The sequence below is a fragment of the Ceratina calcarata genome, unplaced genomic scaffold, assembly GCF_001652005.2.
Source record: "Ceratina calcarata isolate Rehan_Ccalc_2016 unplaced genomic scaffold, ASM165200v1 scaffold44, whole genome shotgun sequence".
NCBI classification, from domain to species: Eukaryota; Metazoa; Arthropoda; class Insecta; order Hymenoptera; family Apidae; genus Ceratina; species Ceratina calcarata.
In genome coordinates this window covers 718,184-736,851 of record NW_017167821.1, presented here as the reverse complement: position 1 = coordinate 736,851, position 18,668 = coordinate 718,184, and the positions used below count along the sequence as shown (strand labels likewise).

At 41.5% G+C, this 18,668-nt stretch overlaps 4 protein-coding genes across 9 annotated transcripts; 2 read left to right on the top strand and 2 right to left on the bottom strand.

Moving 5' to 3' along the window:
- Positions 1–54: 54 nt before the first annotated feature.
- Positions 55–1,763, top strand: CPR5 (cuticular protein 5). The gene is made up of 5 exons (XM_018028239.2): positions 55–102; positions 180–422; positions 512–683; positions 806–1,065; positions 1,176–1,763. Exons 1-5 carry the CDS (start codon positions 70–72, stop codon positions 1,335–1,337), a joined length of 870 nt encoding a protein of 289 aa, XP_017883728.1. The 5' UTR covers positions 55–69; the 3' UTR covers positions 1,338–1,763.
- Positions 1,764–2,059: 296 nt separating this feature from the next.
- Positions 2,060–5,419, bottom strand: LOC108627148 (kanadaptin). The gene is made up of 6 exons (XM_018028238.2): positions 4,178–5,419; positions 3,806–4,086; positions 3,554–3,696; positions 3,280–3,440; positions 2,822–3,211; positions 2,060–2,725 (listed from the first exon to the last, which is right to left on the bottom strand). The coding sequence occupies exons 1-6, from the start codon at positions 4,937–4,939 to the stop codon at positions 2,312–2,314; spliced, it is 2,151 nt and encodes a 716-aa protein (XP_017883727.1). The 5' UTR covers positions 4,940–5,419; the 3' UTR covers positions 2,060–2,311.
- Positions 5,420–5,507: 88 nt separating this feature from the next.
- On the bottom strand, positions 5,508–13,482 carry LOC108627114 (choline/ethanolamine kinase). 3 transcript variants are annotated; one of them, XM_026815313.1, is made up of 6 exons: positions 13,393–13,482; positions 10,372–10,484; positions 9,767–10,246; positions 9,380–9,626; positions 7,304–7,468; positions 5,508–7,187 (listed from the first exon to the last, which is right to left on the bottom strand). In XM_026815313.1, exons 1-6 carry the CDS (start codon positions 13,408–13,410, stop codon positions 7,074–7,076), a joined length of 1,137 nt encoding a protein of 378 aa, XP_026671114.1. In that variant the 5' UTR covers positions 13,411–13,482; the 3' UTR covers positions 5,508–7,073. The 3 variants fall into 3 exon arrangements, with proteins under 3 accessions (XP_026671114.1, XP_017883666.1, XP_017883667.1); XM_018028177.2 differs by lacking the exon at positions 13,393–13,482 and adding an exon at positions 10,906–11,161; XM_018028178.2 differs by lacking the exon at positions 5,508–7,187 and having other exon boundaries at positions 7,404–8,780.
- A 546-nt stretch (positions 13,483–14,028) lies between these two features.
- On the top strand, positions 14,029–18,107 carry LOC108627113 (aldose 1-epimerase). 4 transcript variants are annotated; one of them, XM_018028174.1, is made up of 5 exons: positions 14,029–14,115; positions 16,473–16,684; positions 16,782–17,155; positions 17,290–17,730; positions 17,810–18,107. In XM_018028174.1, exons 2-5 carry the CDS (start codon positions 16,480–16,482, stop codon positions 17,888–17,890), a joined length of 1,101 nt encoding a protein of 366 aa, XP_017883663.1. In that variant the 5' UTR covers positions 14,029–14,115; positions 16,473–16,479; the 3' UTR covers positions 17,891–18,107. The 4 variants fall into 4 exon arrangements, with proteins under 4 accessions (XP_017883663.1, XP_026671104.1, XP_017883660.1 ...); XM_026815303.1 differs by lacking the exon at positions 14,029–14,115 and adding an exon at positions 14,179–14,335; XM_018028171.2 differs by lacking the exon at positions 14,029–14,115 and adding an exon at positions 14,374–15,293.
- The last annotated feature ends 561 nt before the right edge of the window (positions 18,108–18,668 follow it).

Below are 18,668 nucleotides of genomic sequence, written 5' to 3'. Positions count from 1 at the left end.
ACAAACGATAATAATATTTTTCCATTTGGGAATTCGCTTTTTCGTTCAAGAAATATTGAAACGAATCGGATGCAAAGAAGGGAGTATTTAGAGGAATGCCCGGTTCGTAATATGTACTTGTGTACACAGTCCTAATTTGCACCTTCGTATCATATACAATTTTATGTGTATAATATCAGAATATAAACGTACGTAGAAAAATATGCATACAACCAGTGCAAATAAAAATATGTAAGATACGGAACGCGAGTCGGATGTCCGCGCGCGAGTGGGGTGTTGTCTCGCTTCGAAAGAAAAGCCGAGGGCGGGGTCAACTCGTTGCAAACGGTATAAAATCATCGCTACTGAAAAGGAACAGCATCCAGTCGTTAGCTAAGATATCGGAACGTTATCTAGTACCATTGTACATCATGAATTATAAAGTAATTGTTGATCACTACGATATGAAATCCGTACACGCGCATCATAATTATTTATATAAGTGTATTTTTTATCTCCCCCTTTCCGACAGATTATCGGATGCCTGGTCACCTTCCTGGCTGTTGCTCGAGCAGGAATAATCGGTCCTGGTGCAGCCGCAGTAGCAACGACGGCAGGTCTTCCATCGACGATCGTCAGAGCCGAAAATTATGATCCGAATCCTCAGTACAGTTTCAGTTACAGCGTAGCCGACAGTCTTACAGGTATGTACGTACGAGTACATTTTCTTTTTATCGTTACCCAGAGTCGTATCCCAGATACGAAACCAATTCGATTCATCGAAATAATTGTTACGTATCGCTACTTTCCATACATATGCGCAAAGGTGACAACAAAGCGCAAGAGGAAACACGTAACGGAGACGTAGTCCAAGGCAGTTACAGTCTGATAGAACCGGATGGTTCGCGTCGGCTAGTTTCGTACGCCGCGGATCCCATAAACGGCTTCAACGCAGTCGTTCAGAAGGATCCTAGCATCACTGTGAAGACCGCGGTCGCAGCGGCACCGGTCGCGAGACCCGTCGCGCTCGCACGACCATCGGTACTCGCGGCTGCCCCTTCATCTGCGCTTGCTCTACGATCACAGGTTCGTTCCGACTTTACTTGTGATATTCCAGTCCGTTCTTGCCTGTCAATTTCACTCATCCGCAAAGTACCTCGCGTGAACGTTTACAATTTTTCATTCGTGTCTTTCAGGCTGCACTGTTAGGACAACAGATTTTGGCAGGGCCAACGGTAACTGCGTCAAACCTCCTCACCGCGGGTCTAGGTTTAGGCTTTGCACCTGGCTCTCTCTACGGTACGCAAGCATTGCTCGCGGGTGCTTACGGTGCCGGAGGCATCGTTAAGGTCCATTAAACGCTGCACCGCAGGGATTCAACTCGGCACGATTCGATTCTATTCCATACCATTCCATTCTATATTCTGTTCTATTCTATTCGAATTGTCCCAATTCAACTCGACCGGCACTACTTCCGATCCCCTTCCATTTTTTGACCAACTTCGCTTTGCTTTCCTCCAATCGAATTTACCTACCGTAGCGTCTGGAAATTATACTTATGCACGTATCTAATAATTATGTACGAATATAAATACACATACACGCGTATGTACCTATGCCTATATATGTATATCCGTGATCTATGACAGTATGCTGCTAACGATTTCAACATATTTCATCGTCGACAATCTAATGTAATTTTTAGATTTGGAGTATCCTTGTCAGCTCGTCATTCGTTATTGTATAATAATGATAGTACAATATATTATACATATTCCATATTATTTCCTTTCATTCCATTAAGTCGTTCGATTGCGTGTTTCAAAGTATATATCGGTCAAGCCGTTAAGCAAACGCTTTGTTCTCGATTCGAATTAGACGATTGTAGTTCGAATCGGAAAGAGAACAATGTGGACAGCATTTCACTGTTCTGGTCACGGAACATAATCGGTTAAACGCGGCGGGATCTGGATTAGTATTCTTTTCGAAACATGCATACTCCTCTAAAAATATTAACGGAAGAACGATGGACGAATAGAACGTTAGTAATATGTATTTATGTATACTCGTAATCAAAAAGTTGTAGCGACTGTTGTTTATTCTCAACGTACATCGCGATTACAGATTATCACGTACATATTATAAATGTATTTATATTTTGCTCTCATAAATTAGAATGGAAATTAAAAATGAAAGACTAAAAGCAAAGTTGCTATTGTATTATTTACATGTTGCAAAAATGGTAGATGAATGATAAGAGCACCACACTTTGCAACTCGTTCGTTAGAAATGTCTGAGTATAGAAGTACGCAAAACGCAGTTCGAAAGTATTTCAATATCCGTATTTTTCGTTCAGACTCGTTTTTCCATCTCCCGCTTGATCTTCTGGTGGCACCCACGTGGAATAATTATCCGCGTATGCGTCTTGATCGCAATGTATCTCTTGTTCCTTTCGACGAGGCTTTTTCGTTATTCGAACTGAATGCTCTTGTCGCCTTCCAATTTCTTCCATGCGTTCACTATTACTAGAGCTTTTTGGAGCAACGCTCGCCGCTGCATCGGATCGTGCTTTACTCGACGAAGCGTGCGACGAATCGGTCGAAGTCGACTGGTCGTCGTCATCACTGTTGTCCACTTCTTCCATCGATTCCGCTTTCGTTATTTCATCACTAACAGCACTTGATGCAACAACCTTCGTTTCGCTACTTCTATCTGCATCACGATTCGTTTCTTTCTTGTGCATGATCTATAATACATATAAAGAAAACAATGTACGATGGTTACACACGCATGCACGTTATTTCGATTTTATTATAGAAGGCTGAAAGGAAAACTTGCTCACGTTTCGACGATGAAACAAAGATGACTGAGATCCGTTCTTTTCGGATGATGCCCCTTGAGCGACGACCACCGTTGATTTGGCCTCGCTTGTTTCCGTTTCGTCTTTCTCGTGTGCGGAGAGAGGCAGCGGCGGTAAATTTGCTGGACGCGTCAAGTTCAATAACTTTATCAAACTTGCCTCTTCTTTTCGAAGAGTTTGTAATTCGAGCTTTATTTTGGCAACATCGTCTTTGGACAGGAGGGACGAACTCGAACTCAAGTTCGACATGAAAGCATCCAAAGCATCCTCCTCGGTACTTTCGTTTTCGCTATTCGTTAATTTACGTTGCCAATTTTCAAGCGAATTCGACAACTCCGATATTCGTTTCGCGACTAGTTCATGCTTCTCGAGCTAAAAAGTAACACGTTTAATAAAATTACCTAACACTATCGATACGTGGAACATCGTGTCGAACTTACCAACGAATCGTACGTCTCTGCTTTCTCTTCCAATCGTCCAGCTAATTTCATTCTTTGTGTCCGTTTCTTTTCTATCGAACCCGTTCTGTCCAAAAAATTGTCTTCGTCCGAGTCGTAATAATCTTCAGCCTCCCAATTTCTAGTCTTCCTTTTTCTCGCTTCTGTTATGAGAATCATAAAACGATAGATCTGATTCGTTGACGATCACCATAGCACTACTACTGGTACTACTTCTACCACGTACCCAACAAACTCAGTGAAAAAAAATTCTTACCATGATTTGCTTGCCTCAACAGTCCGTGTTTATCCAAAATTTTACAAGCTTCCAACGCACATTGTACAACCGCTTCTTTCTTCTTACCTTTTACGAGGGCCTCCGCTCTGAGGGAATGACCGATGACATCCTCCATAGGAAGGCTAGTGTTTTTATAACATATAACAAATAAATTATTTCGTTCCGCTCGTATAGATACAGATGTACCCGAAATGATAGAAAATATAAACACGATAAGTAGGCTACACTTACTCTACCCAGCAGAGAAATTGGCCAAGTCCTTTCTCTTCCGTTTGATAACGAAGATCATATCCCTCTCTTTCGAACCATCCTCTCAACGTTTTTTTCGGATCTTCCAACACCAAATCTTCATCCGTGATACAAGCATAAGGATTCTCTTGTAAATCCGTTTCCTCATCCGCATCCTCGCCCATTCCCCAATCGATGCCTTCGCTTTCCTCCTCTTCGACCGGTCGATATTCTCCGGTACGTGCTTTTTGTATACGCTTTTCCAATTCGGATGCTCTCATTTCCTGAAACATTTGACGGTTTTATCCTCACCTCAGAGTAAGCCACGTTTCGCTTTCATAATTGGAAGAGAATGTAAGAAAAGACGGTGTGTACCTTCAACTGCGTCACACTGTACGGAGACTCTTCCTCTTGATCCTCTTGTGGTGCTTGTAAAATATACTTTCTTTGACTGCAACCAAATCCGAGCATATGGCCTCCTCGTAATCTCACGTAGATCTTAGGTTTTATGCGGTTGCCATTCCAGTAAGTACCATGAGTACTCCCTAAGTCATAAATGTAGAAACCTTTCGAATGTCCCTCGTCTTCTTCCGATGCTTTCGCTCTGTATTGCAGAATTGCATGATATCTCGAAATAGTAGGATGAGCGAGAGACAAGTGACAGGAGGGTAAGCGTCCGACGACGTAAAAACTGTGTTCAACCAGCGAAATCGTTTCGATAATAACTCCAGACTTGAGTATTTCCATTTTATAATCTACTGTCGGCTTTCCTCCCCATGACGGTTCTACGTAAGACAAAGGTACGTGCTGCGAACTATCCGGACATTGGTCCTTATTTACGGACGAACATGATGCACACGATGCATCTGATATCTTCGAAGCTTTGCACTCCGACCGAATTCGTTTCGAACCAACCGAAACAGGCTTCTTGAATGTCGCTGTATTGTCGGTCCCATCAACAAGATCGTTCGTGCAGTGTTCCGCACCGTTTCCCGGCGCGACATAACTAAGGTTACGAGTTTCATTGTGAATCGTACTTTCTATTTTACTTTCATTTTCATCATTCCTAAGACCATCGTTTGCCGGTAGCTCGCTCTTTTCGAATTCTCGTACAAATTCCTCCGAGTGTATTTCCATTGCGGTTTGTAAAAAAACAGAACAGGAATTGGTACGATTTCAACAATAACAACTCGGAGACTTCGAAACAAATGTTGAAAATTTCTTTTTCACAACCCGAGTCGTACGATAACAAATCGAACGCAACAAGATTTATGAAAATCGTTTCGGTAGTTAGTTGTCAAGAAATTCATGGATAAACAAACGTATAATAGTTGTTTCCGCGCACTTTCATTGTAATCGCAATAACGAACATAACGTTTTACGACGCTCACTGACACTGACGCGCACGACGCACACGAGTACAACTACTACGACTACTACCAGTGTTGGGCTGACTACTACACTATCGCATTCTCGAAGACGGTTCTTTTCAGGACCACCAAAACGGCAGCACCTACTGGACGCCACCGAGGAGAAATTACTTTTTGATGCCCTCTCTCCAATATATTTGCCACTCAAGTAAGAAATAGAAAGCAAACAAAAGCAAACCACTATCCTGTAAAGTATGTACGAGTTTTGAATACAACTTTTAGCTAGCTATGTAAGTTAATGGTGTCAGGCAGATTGAATGAATGGACGAATAATGTTAAAAGATTTGTTTCAACTTTATTAAAATATCATTTTTCTTTTAACAAAAAAGCATGTCGCGTTAATGAAAAATGCACGATCACAATTTTCCGAGATCTAAATAAAATAGACAACGCAAACATGTAACAACTATACGTGTAAGTACTCGAGTATGCAATATACATACGTATAAAAAACGTAGAGTACATACCGGTGATCCCGAATAGGTCGAATCAACGCGATTCGACTTGCGTTCGGCATCATTTCCATGAACAAGAATTTCAGTTTAGGTGGAAAAATAACATAAACGAAACGCAATCAAATATATGTATACGTACTTAACTACATGTATATGTATATTGTATATGCGGCAATGTGTAAGGCGTAACGCTTAATACATAAGTACATAAATACCATTTAACAATTTGGGTTTAACGTCGAGCGTAAAAAATGTTCTATTTCAACCACGAATATAATTGTTAAAATACGATTCAGGTACAAGAAAAGTAATAAGATACTTGACGAACAGAGACATTTGACTCAATATCTACATATATACGTACATGTCGTACGCTCAGGGACACCTGCACTTTATACTGTTACCGTTAATTAACTTTAAACTTTACTACTTTCCCACATATGCATATACATATACATTTATGGCATGAATGTATACACGTATGTATGTGCGTCATGCGTGTACGACGTATGAATATATGTACAACGTAAGTACGTTCTAAGTTTAATTGTAAACGGTAGAAATAACCGATGTTTTCAACTCCCAAAACTAAACTCGGGTCAAAACTAATCGGTAATCTAAATTGCAAATGAAGCAGCTTTTCCCTGAAGAATCGACGATCCACGGTGTCGAGACAATTTCGACTGTCGGACACACGTTTCTTATCCTCTAGATCACATTTATGATTTGTGTAAGGCAAAGCTGTCCACAGGGCGCGAGTCTTCGTCGTCTACTCGTATTCACTCTCATAGCTCCTCGCAATTACGGAGGCAAGGCACTTGCTATCGTGCTATAAAAAGCTAAAAGAAGATGAAATATTTTCGTTAGAAACGAAACGAGTTAATCTGTCGATCTGTCAAAACTGTCTCGAAACTCGGGTGGATTACTTTTTCGGACAGCTTTGTCGTAAAGACGAAAGGCATTCCTCTATCCATCTGGTTCATCTTATCTCTCATTGTTCGCCTCTTTTGCTCTCCTTTGTACTTCCTCTTTTGTCCTGCCGTCTCGTGTCTTCGTCCTCTCTGTCTAACGCAGCCGTGTCTTTCATTCCTCTTTCATCTATCTTCTGTTCTTTTGCATGCCACTAGCGTAGCAATAATCCATTCAACCTCTTCTACACGTTTTCCTATTTCGTCTTCTTCTCTTTCTTCTCGATATGCGTCAGTTTTGATAAAGGAATGATACGGTTAATTAGACGTCATCTCGCATTTTGTACCCCTTTCAGGGAAGTTAGTTACAAGCGCATGAGACATCTGGCACGAGTAACGACAGGCAAATTTGAAATTGTCTTCGTGTCGCAGAAGGGGCATTCTACGATTTCATAACGGGATCGCGCACTTGTCCTTCTCAATCCACCACCGTTATCTTTTTTTCGGTATCGTCGTTGTTCGTCATAGATCCGGACACGGTCATCTTTTCCTTTAAATACTGGTAATTCTTAAATCTTGAAACCGCGTAATCCTGCACAACGATACAAACGAGAGAGACGATGAATCAGTGATTAGTGGCAGTAGATACGCGTACAATAATAAGAGAGGCAGGCGGACACGGCGGGCGCAACGGCCTTCCCTGCTTACCCAATATCCGAAAGGTATTTGCGATAGTTTGGCGTTCACGATACTCCAAAGACCCCAGAACAAATGGCTCGCTAAAGAAAATATCTTGATTTCCATCATGATTCGTTCCTCTTCCAATGGTCCTTCTTTCCCGACTGTCCTCAAGTAGCTCCTTACGAAGTCGAGCTGTCGAAACGGATGGTAGCGTTAAAAGTAAAGCGCGTAAGACGCGATTCGTTAAAAATCGGAAGTAATAATTAAAAGAAACTAAAAAGATCAGCAATAATTAAAAGATAAACACTATACGTATATCGCATATGTATCATACGATAGGATATAATATATACTGCACAATGGACGAATGTGCTGATACAAGACTATAATACCGTGAGTAAATACGCGAGGAATACGAAACGTTGACGGGCTCGATCTGTACACTCTAAAATTGTAGAAATTTAAAAAAATAATTCATCGGAAAGTGTCGATTTTCGTAATCGTAAATTATGTTAATCATATGATAGAGTATCGAGAATGAATTGCGTAAGATCGTATTTAGTTTACCCGGTTCAAAGAATCAACTACTTGTATATTGTAATCGGGTCGAGCATGCGTTGTTCACTTCGCGCAGGGATATGTACGAATGTTCTGTATGACCGTGCAATAACAATAACATGATGATACGATAAGTAAACTTGTCATTTACTCGTCGTATTATCGTGTCGGTTATTCTGTAAGCAGCCGCTATGGAAAGCGTCTTAATTGGAAATAACGCGATGATTTTACCACCTACGAGACACTGTACATTTATCGTGTAACGTAGAGTAGATTATGGATCGACTATCGAGAGTGCGTGTAGAGGTAGTACTCTAGAGTCGTAGATGCGCAGGTACACGGGACTGATGTCGCAAAGGTGGGTGATGGCACCGGTCGTTCTGGTCCGTCACGTTCCACAACGTACGGTGTAAGGTGCAACGCACAGACGGTCCATAGCACTGGCAGATTGCCGCCCGTAAGGTATTCCATTAGGATTCGAGCCGATCGCGGGCATCGCAGTCTCGTCTCGCTTTCAAGCCTCTACCGAATCGTGGTCCTGTGAAACTAATATATACACACGCAGCACACGCCAAGCTGTCCTCGATCTGCTCTCGATATCTCTCGAATTCGCTCGACCGAGTAGACGCATACTTTACGTTTCTCTAGAATAGATCTAGACGTACACGTACGTTTACGTTTACGTATGTACGCGTGTAATAAGCACGTATTTATTTATGAATGTATATGTGTTTATACGTGTCGATATGTCCGTACATGGATACTTGAACTTGTACTACATACGTACATACGTACTACGTACGTACTCGTTAACATACGTAATACAATTGTACGATACGTACGCGGCTTACGTTCCGTTCATCGCGCGCAGTCGAACTTGGTCTTGCGCTTCGTCTATCTTTACCTTTAGGTAAACGGTGCACTTACACCCTCCGAGAGACTGCCACTGGGAATAATGGAGGAAAAAAAGAAAAGGAGACGAATAAACGCAGAGGGTACAAAGGGGGACAGAGAAAAAGAGAGGTTCACAAGAAGAGCAGCCCGATATCGTTTCCGTCGTACATGCGATACGCATGAATTAAAATTTTCTCGTCGCGTCGCGTATACTCTCTAATGTACTACACCTATTTTACGTTTCGACTAGGTCCTTTCTGTTGTATTCGTATACTTCGGAAACCGTCGATCTGTTTCACAGCATTACACGTCGTTTATCGTCTAGATTTCCTGTACTAGCGTGTGGTGCATATGTAATTAGCGATTGTTTGCCCATAGAGTTCCAACGACTACCGCGCAAAGTGAGAAAGAAAAACGCATTACGTACGACTAAACTAGAACAGAATCCGAGATCCGAATCAATAATCGATTTTCTGTGACGCGACGCGACAGAACGAACGGCGCGCAAGACAAGTCGGACGACGAGATGGAAAAAATGAGTGAACGAAACGCGCGAGACGATCGCACCGTTGTCAAATTTCGAGTAACATGTAGTTTGATTGGACGGTACGACGATGCGTGTATACGTGGATTCGTTATTCCGCGATTTACCTTTTGTTCATTCGTTGGACCGGAACCCGGGCGTTCGTGGAAGAATGGATATTCGGCCGCTGTGTAATCGTACTGCCATTCGACGAAATGGTTAGCTATGTCGAATCCCCGGTAATTGTACGAACAGTATTCAAAGTCGATGAGCACCAGTTCCGGTTTTCGGGTGTTCTGTCGCAGCAATATATTACCCTCTTGCATATCGTTGTGACAAAATACGACCGGATACTTGTGTCGCGCCACGAGCGATCTTGAAATAAACGCGACGACTGATTATAATTTAGGTTTAGTAACAGGTTCGATTAATAGTCGCACCGATTCTCGCTTGAAGAAACGTATTATGTATAGCGTACACTCGACGATAACGACGTCGCGGCGCATCATCCTCACCTGAACCACTCGATCTCGCGATCTAGATCAATCGTCTGTATAACGTGGACATTTTTTAAGTTCCGGGCATCGATATCTTCGATGTTCTCGAGAATATCCGTGGCCGTGTCCAGCCACTTGGTCATGGTATCCCATAGCCAAGTTGGTTCCTTGCTTATGGGTACTTGCATCCTGTGAATTTGAGCCATCTTCTCAGCGATCATCGAGCTCAACGTCGGGTCCGCCAATTCGCTGGTGAGCAATGGTCTTGCGGGTATATATTCTTCTATTCGACCGCCGGGGAATATGCCGTGCAATTTGGGCCCAAGCCTCCTTTCCGACAGCAAGGTGAAGATAACAGACTCGGTAATCAGTCCTTCCAAAGCTCTTTCTCCGTGTATTTGCCCGTATAATCGTAACAGAACCTGGCGAGGTTCACCTCTCATCGGCGCTGTTCCATCCGGCAGTTGTACGTTGTACAGCCAGTTGCTCAATCCGCCGCTGAATCACGAAAACCGAGATACGAACGGTTTCAAGTTTAAACCCGTACTTAAGTACTGAATAAGTTTGATTCGCGTTCGGTAGTTTCGTCAGAACACCACCGCTGAACAGGCTCGATCACTCACCTGATCCGCTTCAGCATGATATTTTCCGCGGTGACGTGTTTCCAAACTCCGTGAAGGTAATCGCGACATATACGAGCTGCCATTTCTCGCATCTCTGGGTTCTCTTCGGACATCTGACGAAGAAAACGGGAAAAACGAGATAGATGTAAATTTTTTCTAGTTAGGCGAGTATACAAAAGTAGCGTATTAGGTGCATAGGAGAAGGACGTATATCAGGTTCAGGTAAACGGTTAGTAACGAACGGAGGATAAGCGTGTCTATTTCTGGAATTCGATTAAAAACTACAAACTTTAAACTTCAAAATCGTAAACATGTGCGCGTTATTCCGATCGATCGGATGTGTATGGAGAAACCTAAGTACATTCGTACACAGCTTTTAACACGCGCAAACCTAACATCCGCCACCGGTCGCGGTCTTTTCTTTTCTTTTTTAATTCTCGCTTCAAGCTAATTGTAAGAATAACAGATCGATTGATACGTCTACGTATTAGTCCATACATCAGTAAAAGATCACACGAATTAATTTTACCGTACCCACGGTACGAAAATCGCCCCCTTTCTCCTTTTTTTTCGTCTCTGCTCGATGCTAATCGATTTAGCCTTGGCCTTGGCTGTGGCCTTGACTTTGGTCGAATTCTCGTAAACCCACGAGGCAACAACGAAGGTAAATGCGAAGACGAAGACGACAATTCGCAAACGATAGAACGTGTACGTGAACACAGACGCGATACACGCGTTTCGAACTCCAAAGGCGTCGAAATCGAGAAAGCGGCAACGCGACGTGGAGTTACTCTACCACTCTACTTTGGGTAACCGGCGACGTTTCCCAGACCACGCCTGGTCGCAAAGCAACGCGCCAACACTCTTGCGCGAAAATAACGATCGATATTTCGTCCTGCGTATAACTAACGACCATGCATTCCAGGCATGTGCGTACATACCCTTATACAGTACAGTGTTGAGCGTAGGAAGTGTGAAAAAATTGGGTGAAGTTCGATCAAAATTGTTTTCCACATGATTCGACATTAGCAACATTCAGTTGAACCCGAAGCACACCTCTTACAATCATAGGGAATACTAGGGAAACACAGCAACTCGTAAAACAGCGGGGTTCTTATTCATCACACCCTTAACAGAAGAGGTCATGATGACACGCTGTAAAGCCAATAATGTACGAATATAATTTCCAGCTGTTTTGGCCAGCTACCATTGGAAAGCTGGAAAATACATCTGTACGTTACCACGGGTACGGTTTTATAGAGTCCCATTACGACCCCCTTTGTTAAAGGTCTGAAGGGCAACAGCCGCACTTTTTTATGAAAGTTGCTATATCTTTCCCAGTTATTATACTACCGTAACATAAATTTTTACATTTCAATTGTAAACTACGCCAATTTTTATCGTGAAAGAGACTTATCTTGTTCAATTTTGAACTTAAAGATAATATCAACACCAAACGCGGCTAATATTTGCTGTAACTTTCCTTTCTTATATATACAAAGATATCTACGTATGTTTCAATTAAAGACAACATCGTCTGTGAAAACTTTTTTGCATTCCTCAATACGTAATGATCCATTATCTCGAGTCGCATCGGAATCGTTATTTTCATTTCCTACTCTTATATCGAGCGAAGGAAATTCCACCGTCGCCGTCGATTCTGATTTCAACGTTATCATAGGTATCTATATGTGTACGATTTCATCGTATCCGATCTCGAGTGTCTACGTAAACTACGTTTTGAAATCGTGTACAAACATAAAGTGTTAATCGGTAGTTTCCTGTACTTATATAATTGTTAAATGCTAGCTTTAGTTCTTAAGACGAGATCATTTCATGATAAAAGGAATTACATACAGGGTTCGTTAATGACAATTAGAACACGGCGCAACTCTGATAATGTTATAATTCTGTCAGAGTTACAATTAGCTCCGGCTTAAGCTTTGACTGTGTATCGTGTCGAAAAGTCGCCGACTATCTACGTACATTGAGCAAAAGTTTATGTGCACAAGAATGCGGTAAGAAGATACTTGTCCACTTATCGTTAAGTACGTGGATAATACAATCTACGTTCTACCCACTGTACTGGGACAATTTATGTCGCGTTTCGATATCGCAGCTGTCGTGCTTAATATGACTATTGCAACGCTCTCCTATATACATACATATGATAAAACGACGAAGATTATCCTAAAGCGTGTGAACGAGAAGTAGACAACTGTAACGTCGAGCTATCGTTGAAAAAGATCTGTGCATGAACAGTGTATAAATAATAAATGCACAAGTATATATTTGGATATGAGTCGAGGCTCTTACGAAACGAGCAACATTGATTGAAGATCGAAAATCTAAAAATCTAAACTCGTGTTCGACGCTTTGCGCGTTTGTATGTGTCTATGTACGTAGTACTGTGTACTATTGTGTACATACTGTACGTCATTCGTACTTTACAAAGATGATTCACAAACACGAGTGATCAGCGCATTGCGGAAAAACAAGGCGTTTACAAATTGTTCGGGTATTTCTGTGTGAATTTAATACGATTCAACGATGCATTTTGCACAGTTGCAAATAGTAGTATTTTCTACGTACGTTGATGTTCGCTCTAATTTAGATTTAGATACGTACGCGCTCGCGCGTTGAGCAATGATAGCGCGAACGACTGATATCTGCACTTTATTCTGATTATCTAAATATTTCCTATTTATTTTGCATTTTCGAAGAAATCAAGAAAATATTTACTCACGCGAATTAAAAACATTAACCAGGAAATGACTAAAGTGCGCGCATAACTTTTCGACAAATCGAACGGATCAATGAACGGAATGAGAATTTCAAAGGGCGTATAGCGAATTGTAAAGCGATGAATATGTGTGCAACAATCTCTGATAGCTACGGTATTTACATAAGATAAAATTAAAGATCGATCATAGGGAAGAACTACGTATGTATGTATACGTGCTTCTTTAAGTAATTAAAAATAAGTATTAAACGCCATTATCGTGTAAAACGTATGCTCACCTTGTTTGCCAGGCCCATCGTTACAAATTATTGGTTCAGCAGCGTACTTCGAATGTTAGAATTTCTAGTTTTCGGGAATGCCTGTGTACAGGTAGACCGAGATGCTTGATTAACTTCGATTCTCGACGGTTCGTGCGAATAAAAAATCTGATCGAAGCTTGAATCGATTCGCAAGAAATTGTAGAATCGCTTCCGTTCGGATATACTCGTTTGTACAAAAGGATAAAAAAAGACTGCGTTTGGAAGATACGAGTTTTTCTATACGTCCTCGTAGTAAATAGCGAGGAGCGATGCACTGGGCGTGCGTTCGATCTGCGATTCGTGATACGAGCGGCGAGCAGCACTGCTTTATGTTCGATTTCGAAGGCTGATTCTTCGTTTCCCTCTCCCTCGTCGCGCCACAAGGTATCGCATATAGCGTATAGAAATTTCCGTTGCACTTTCCGAAAGGAAAGGAATTAAAAGAAAAATTGTAATTGATATAGATGGGCGACGATTCCTACAACGACGATGCACAATGTCCTCGATGTTCACTGATGTGATAACATTAACAGCAGTAACAATATACGGGCGTTGCACAGTAGTCGTAGTCACAAATTTTCGACGTAATCGCAGTAAATTACTTTTGCGGGCTTCCTATTTTCAACAATGCTTCTCCCACGAGATCTTCTTTCCGAATAGAGTGGAAGCGGAACGCAACGGATGATTAGAGTCGAGCAGATCGTAAGTATTCTTATGTAGAATCTACATAAATATACGACAATACGACACGGATTCGAGGAAAAACGTATAGCACGTAATATACATGGCCAATGGACGTCCAAGTTTCTCCCTACTCCCTACTTCCTTCGAGGAACTCGAAGAAACAGTTTCAAACCCGACACGAACGCCACTACGTGGTGCGATGTGAAATTGCGCGATTCTTCCCGCTTTTTCTACTATCGTATGTACAAGAATACGAGAATAACATAACTATATATCTAATTTATCTACGTTCCGCATTTGCGCTATACTCCTGTGTACCTGTTCGTCATTATTGCGAATACGTTTGTTTAAACTAGAGTTTAGAAGTTTAATGAGAATAACCCTTTGTGTTCCTTTCTCTACGCTTTGTTAAGAGTACGAAACTAGAGTATACTATGTACAATGGTATCTAAACATATTACGTAAATATACAAAAGCTCGTATAGGTAATTAGCAGATATAAAAATACTTTAAAATGAACCTTGGTAAATTTGTTTAGAGGAAAATTATTGTACGAGTACAACCTAAGTATCGATAAGGAAAAGATCCGCATCTTTGCTAATTTCCAAGAAACCAATCGGGCAGAATTAAATCATCGACGCTACAATTATAGCTACTCGTTGTTCTCCATCGCAGACGATGCGATTGTATTATAAGCAAACATAGAGAAACAGAAGCACATATTACGGTTATCTTAAACTTTAAACAGCTTTTTAACGAGGTCAACAAAAACGAACCATACGATAACGCTCGTTGCTCATTCCTTCTCGATAAGTACAATTGTACATACGTATACGAAACAGCGAATATATTAATAATTAACGTTAGGAAAAATAATGAAAAAGAGATGTTAAATATGGGGTACCGTGTATAAAAGATGGAATAAAATAAAACATAAGACGAAGCAAAGCAAAAAATCCGAATGAAAACCGAAATATCTACATTATACGCAGATATGCTAATACACTATCGCGTTGGTCGGCTTTTACAGATTTGCACATTCTTTCATTCCTTTACCTCACAGTTGCAATTCGCATTGCGGTTATTCACGTTCACATCCATTCTACGATTCTACACGTTCGTAAAATGTATCCTCGATCTTCGCCGCGTAAATATTATTCGCTCTACCAAGTTCTTGCAGTTTTCTTATTATCTGGGTAAGAATTTTCTGTTCAATCTTTCACGAAGAAATGTAAAGGAATGGATGCGAGGTCTTACTATAAAAGAGTTTGGATGATGTATGAGCTGATTGTAAACAATCTGGACTAGCGATACATTTGGAATAATGAAACTTATCGATACGATAGTTCCAGCTGGTGTCTTTCAGTGGTCAGTTACGCGAGATTCAATCTGTTCCATAATCGCGAATAATTATCTACGATAAAACGATAGGCGATAGCCGATAGACGGTATAAAAACATAGGTGCGCGTAATCAAACGTAACGTTCTTATAGTCTTCGGCGGTTTGTAGCCAAGCAAGTAAGTGCAGTTAGATTTATTTATTTCGAGCTTGTTGGCATGCGTTTAACAAAGGTCTGGTATGACCTATGAAAGTAGTACCTTCATTGAAGACATGTATATTAATAAAAATACATGATCGCCTTTCTATCGAAAAAAGAAGCAACGAACGTTGACTCGATTCTCGCGAGTTTCGTTTTGTACATCCGTGATTCAAGACGTTGCAAGACGTCTTTTATCGTATAGGAATAAGAATGCCACGGTCGCTCACTGAAAATACAAACTGTGCCTCTGAATTCTAAAATTTGACGAGGATCAGGATTTAGTTACATAAATCGAAACGTCGTTTAATTAACGAGGGTGCGGGTGTGAGATCCTCGGAGGCGCAAAATTTTATCTAGCGAGTTCGTCCGGGATTTCCGAGGACGGTATTTCTTTGGATGTTCAGGAACATCCAATCCCTGCTACACAGGTCGCATTTGTAGCATTCCGATTTCGTATTCAACTAGTTGATCAACAACGTTAACGTAAATTAACGCTCGTTCCCCATCGCATTCCCCTTCGTGGGCGCTGTTTCGAAGCACAACGCCCTCGTTTTCTTCCGTACACGTACACTGATACGATCATCGCGAGACACGCTTAAGTAGCTAGTAGAAACCACCAATTTTACACTGGTGTGCGTATGATAACTGATAACGTATACGTATGTATAGCATCACATTTATACGTTCAATTAAGTTATACGCGCGACTACATTGGATGGTCACGGGAACAAGAACGGGGTTTGGGGCGGGAAATGATTGGCTTCGTGGAACTTTCCGCCCCATTGAGAATCTTTCACATTTAGTTTCTCGCACGCTGAACTTGGTGTCGGTTAGGTGCATCATGGATACGTCCTGTGGAAAAGGATCGATAACGGTCACGAAATGGGGATCTATTGACTGTCGAAACATAGATAAGTATACGTTGAAGAACGAACTCGATCAAGAGGTGGACATTATAACGTACGGTGCAACAATAACGTCGATCAGGACACCGGATAAGGAAGGAAATATAGCGGACGTCGTTCTAGGCTTCGATGATATTTCAGGTACTTGACTGTGACTATTTTGCGGAAACCCCGTGCGATACGGGACGAATACGAGCTGCCGTTTTCGTTTCGTTTCTTCCATTCCGTTTGCTTGCAGGATACGCGACCACCCCTGACCGTAATCCGTATTTTGGCGCGACTGTAGGACGAGTCGCGAACCGCATAAAGAGTGGTCAATTCTCCTTGCATGGGAAAACGTACATGCTTTCCAAGAATGCAGGTAAAAACACCCTTCACGGTGGTACCAAAGGTTGGAGCTGGAAAGTATGGAACGCGAGTATTCAAAAAGATCGTCTCGTCCTCACTTTGCTGAGCGAGGACGGAGACGAAGGGTTTCCCGGAGCAGTCGTAGCCTCGACTACTTTTCAGTTAAGCAGTGACGGAGAATTACGAATCAAAATGAAAGCTTACACTACCAAAGCTACGCCTATCAACTTAACTAATCACAGTTACTTCAATTTGGCTGGCCATGTTCGTATATTGATGTTAACAACTTACATCGCGTGGTACTCACGACATTTGCAAGTGTATCTGCTTGAAAAATCGATCCTTTCGTCGAATCGATGATTCGCGCTCATTAGGTATTTAAATGCATATAATTTTAGAATGGGAGCGCGACCGCTTTATATGAACACCTATTTACGTTGAACGCGGATCGCTGGACCGTCACCGATGAAGATAATATTCCTACCGGGGAAATCCAGTCGGTGAGCGGTAGCCCAATGGATTTGACGAAACCCACGAAACTCGGAAATGTGATTGAGAAAATACCGGGTGGTGGTTTCGACTACAATTTTTGCGTGAAGATGCCCGCCGACTCGTGTAAGGATGCCCCGAACGAAAGAAACCTCGTCGCCAAAGTTGTGCATCCTCCTTCTGGACGATGTTTGGAGGTCTTCTCCGATCAACCTGGAGTACAATTTTACACGGGCAATTTTCTCCCTAAGCCCGATAGCGATGGTATTAAGGGAAAGTGTGGGACCAAATATTTCAGACACGGTGCGTTCTGCTTAGAGACGCAAAATTATCCAGACGCGATTAATCAGGTAAGCGATTTATTCGTACGCTTCTCTGTAAACTTTTTTCCTCCTAATTTTGAACTAATTTCGTTGCTTATATTTGTAGAAAGATTTTCCTGATAGCGTGATCGAACCCGGAAAATTGTATCGGCATAGCGTTATATATAAGTTTGGCGTTGCCACTTAAGCAACGTGTACCTACCTGTCGTACGTGGAACGTACGTAATTTGGATTTTGTTCTCGATTATCGAATACGAAATGCATTACGATAAGTCGATAACGTTTAAGTACGTACATACGTCGATTCGAAACTACTACGGCTAAGCGGCGTACATTGCAATTGTATGTATCGCTGTTTCCTGTCTATCTCTATTTTCAAAATAAATTTCTTTTGTCATTCCATATCTACTTGTGTTTTAATATATACTTAATTCGTGTGAGAATAATTATTATTGAGCAGATAAAGAGGGTGGGAGATTATATTCCAGCGGCGAGTGTCTCTTTTGTCCAGAAACTGTATCTATATCGGCCAATAGTCGCTCCGCGCGTTGTTCCGTTACCGGTGCAGTTGGAGGTGTGTAACGATCGGATATAAGGCCTTCTATATAATACCCAACCACGGCAATAGGAATACATATGAAAACGTTTAATGTACGACCAGATAAAAGTTTATTCAATATTGGCCACATCTTCTGAAATCAGAGTACGACAAATATACAATATATACGTATATATATGTACACCTAACTGGATTGGGTTTTAGCTCTGAATGAATATAGACAAGTACGCATTACTTATCGCTCTTACAGTTAGTGGCATATGATGCGCACATTAATGTTGGGCCAAAATCCAATGAACTAGGTATACTACATGTACATTTCGCTATCCTCTTAATCTTCAATTTTTTCTCGCTGACATTGACGTACGGTACGATATTTCGAAAAGTTTTCATCTCGATTTATTCA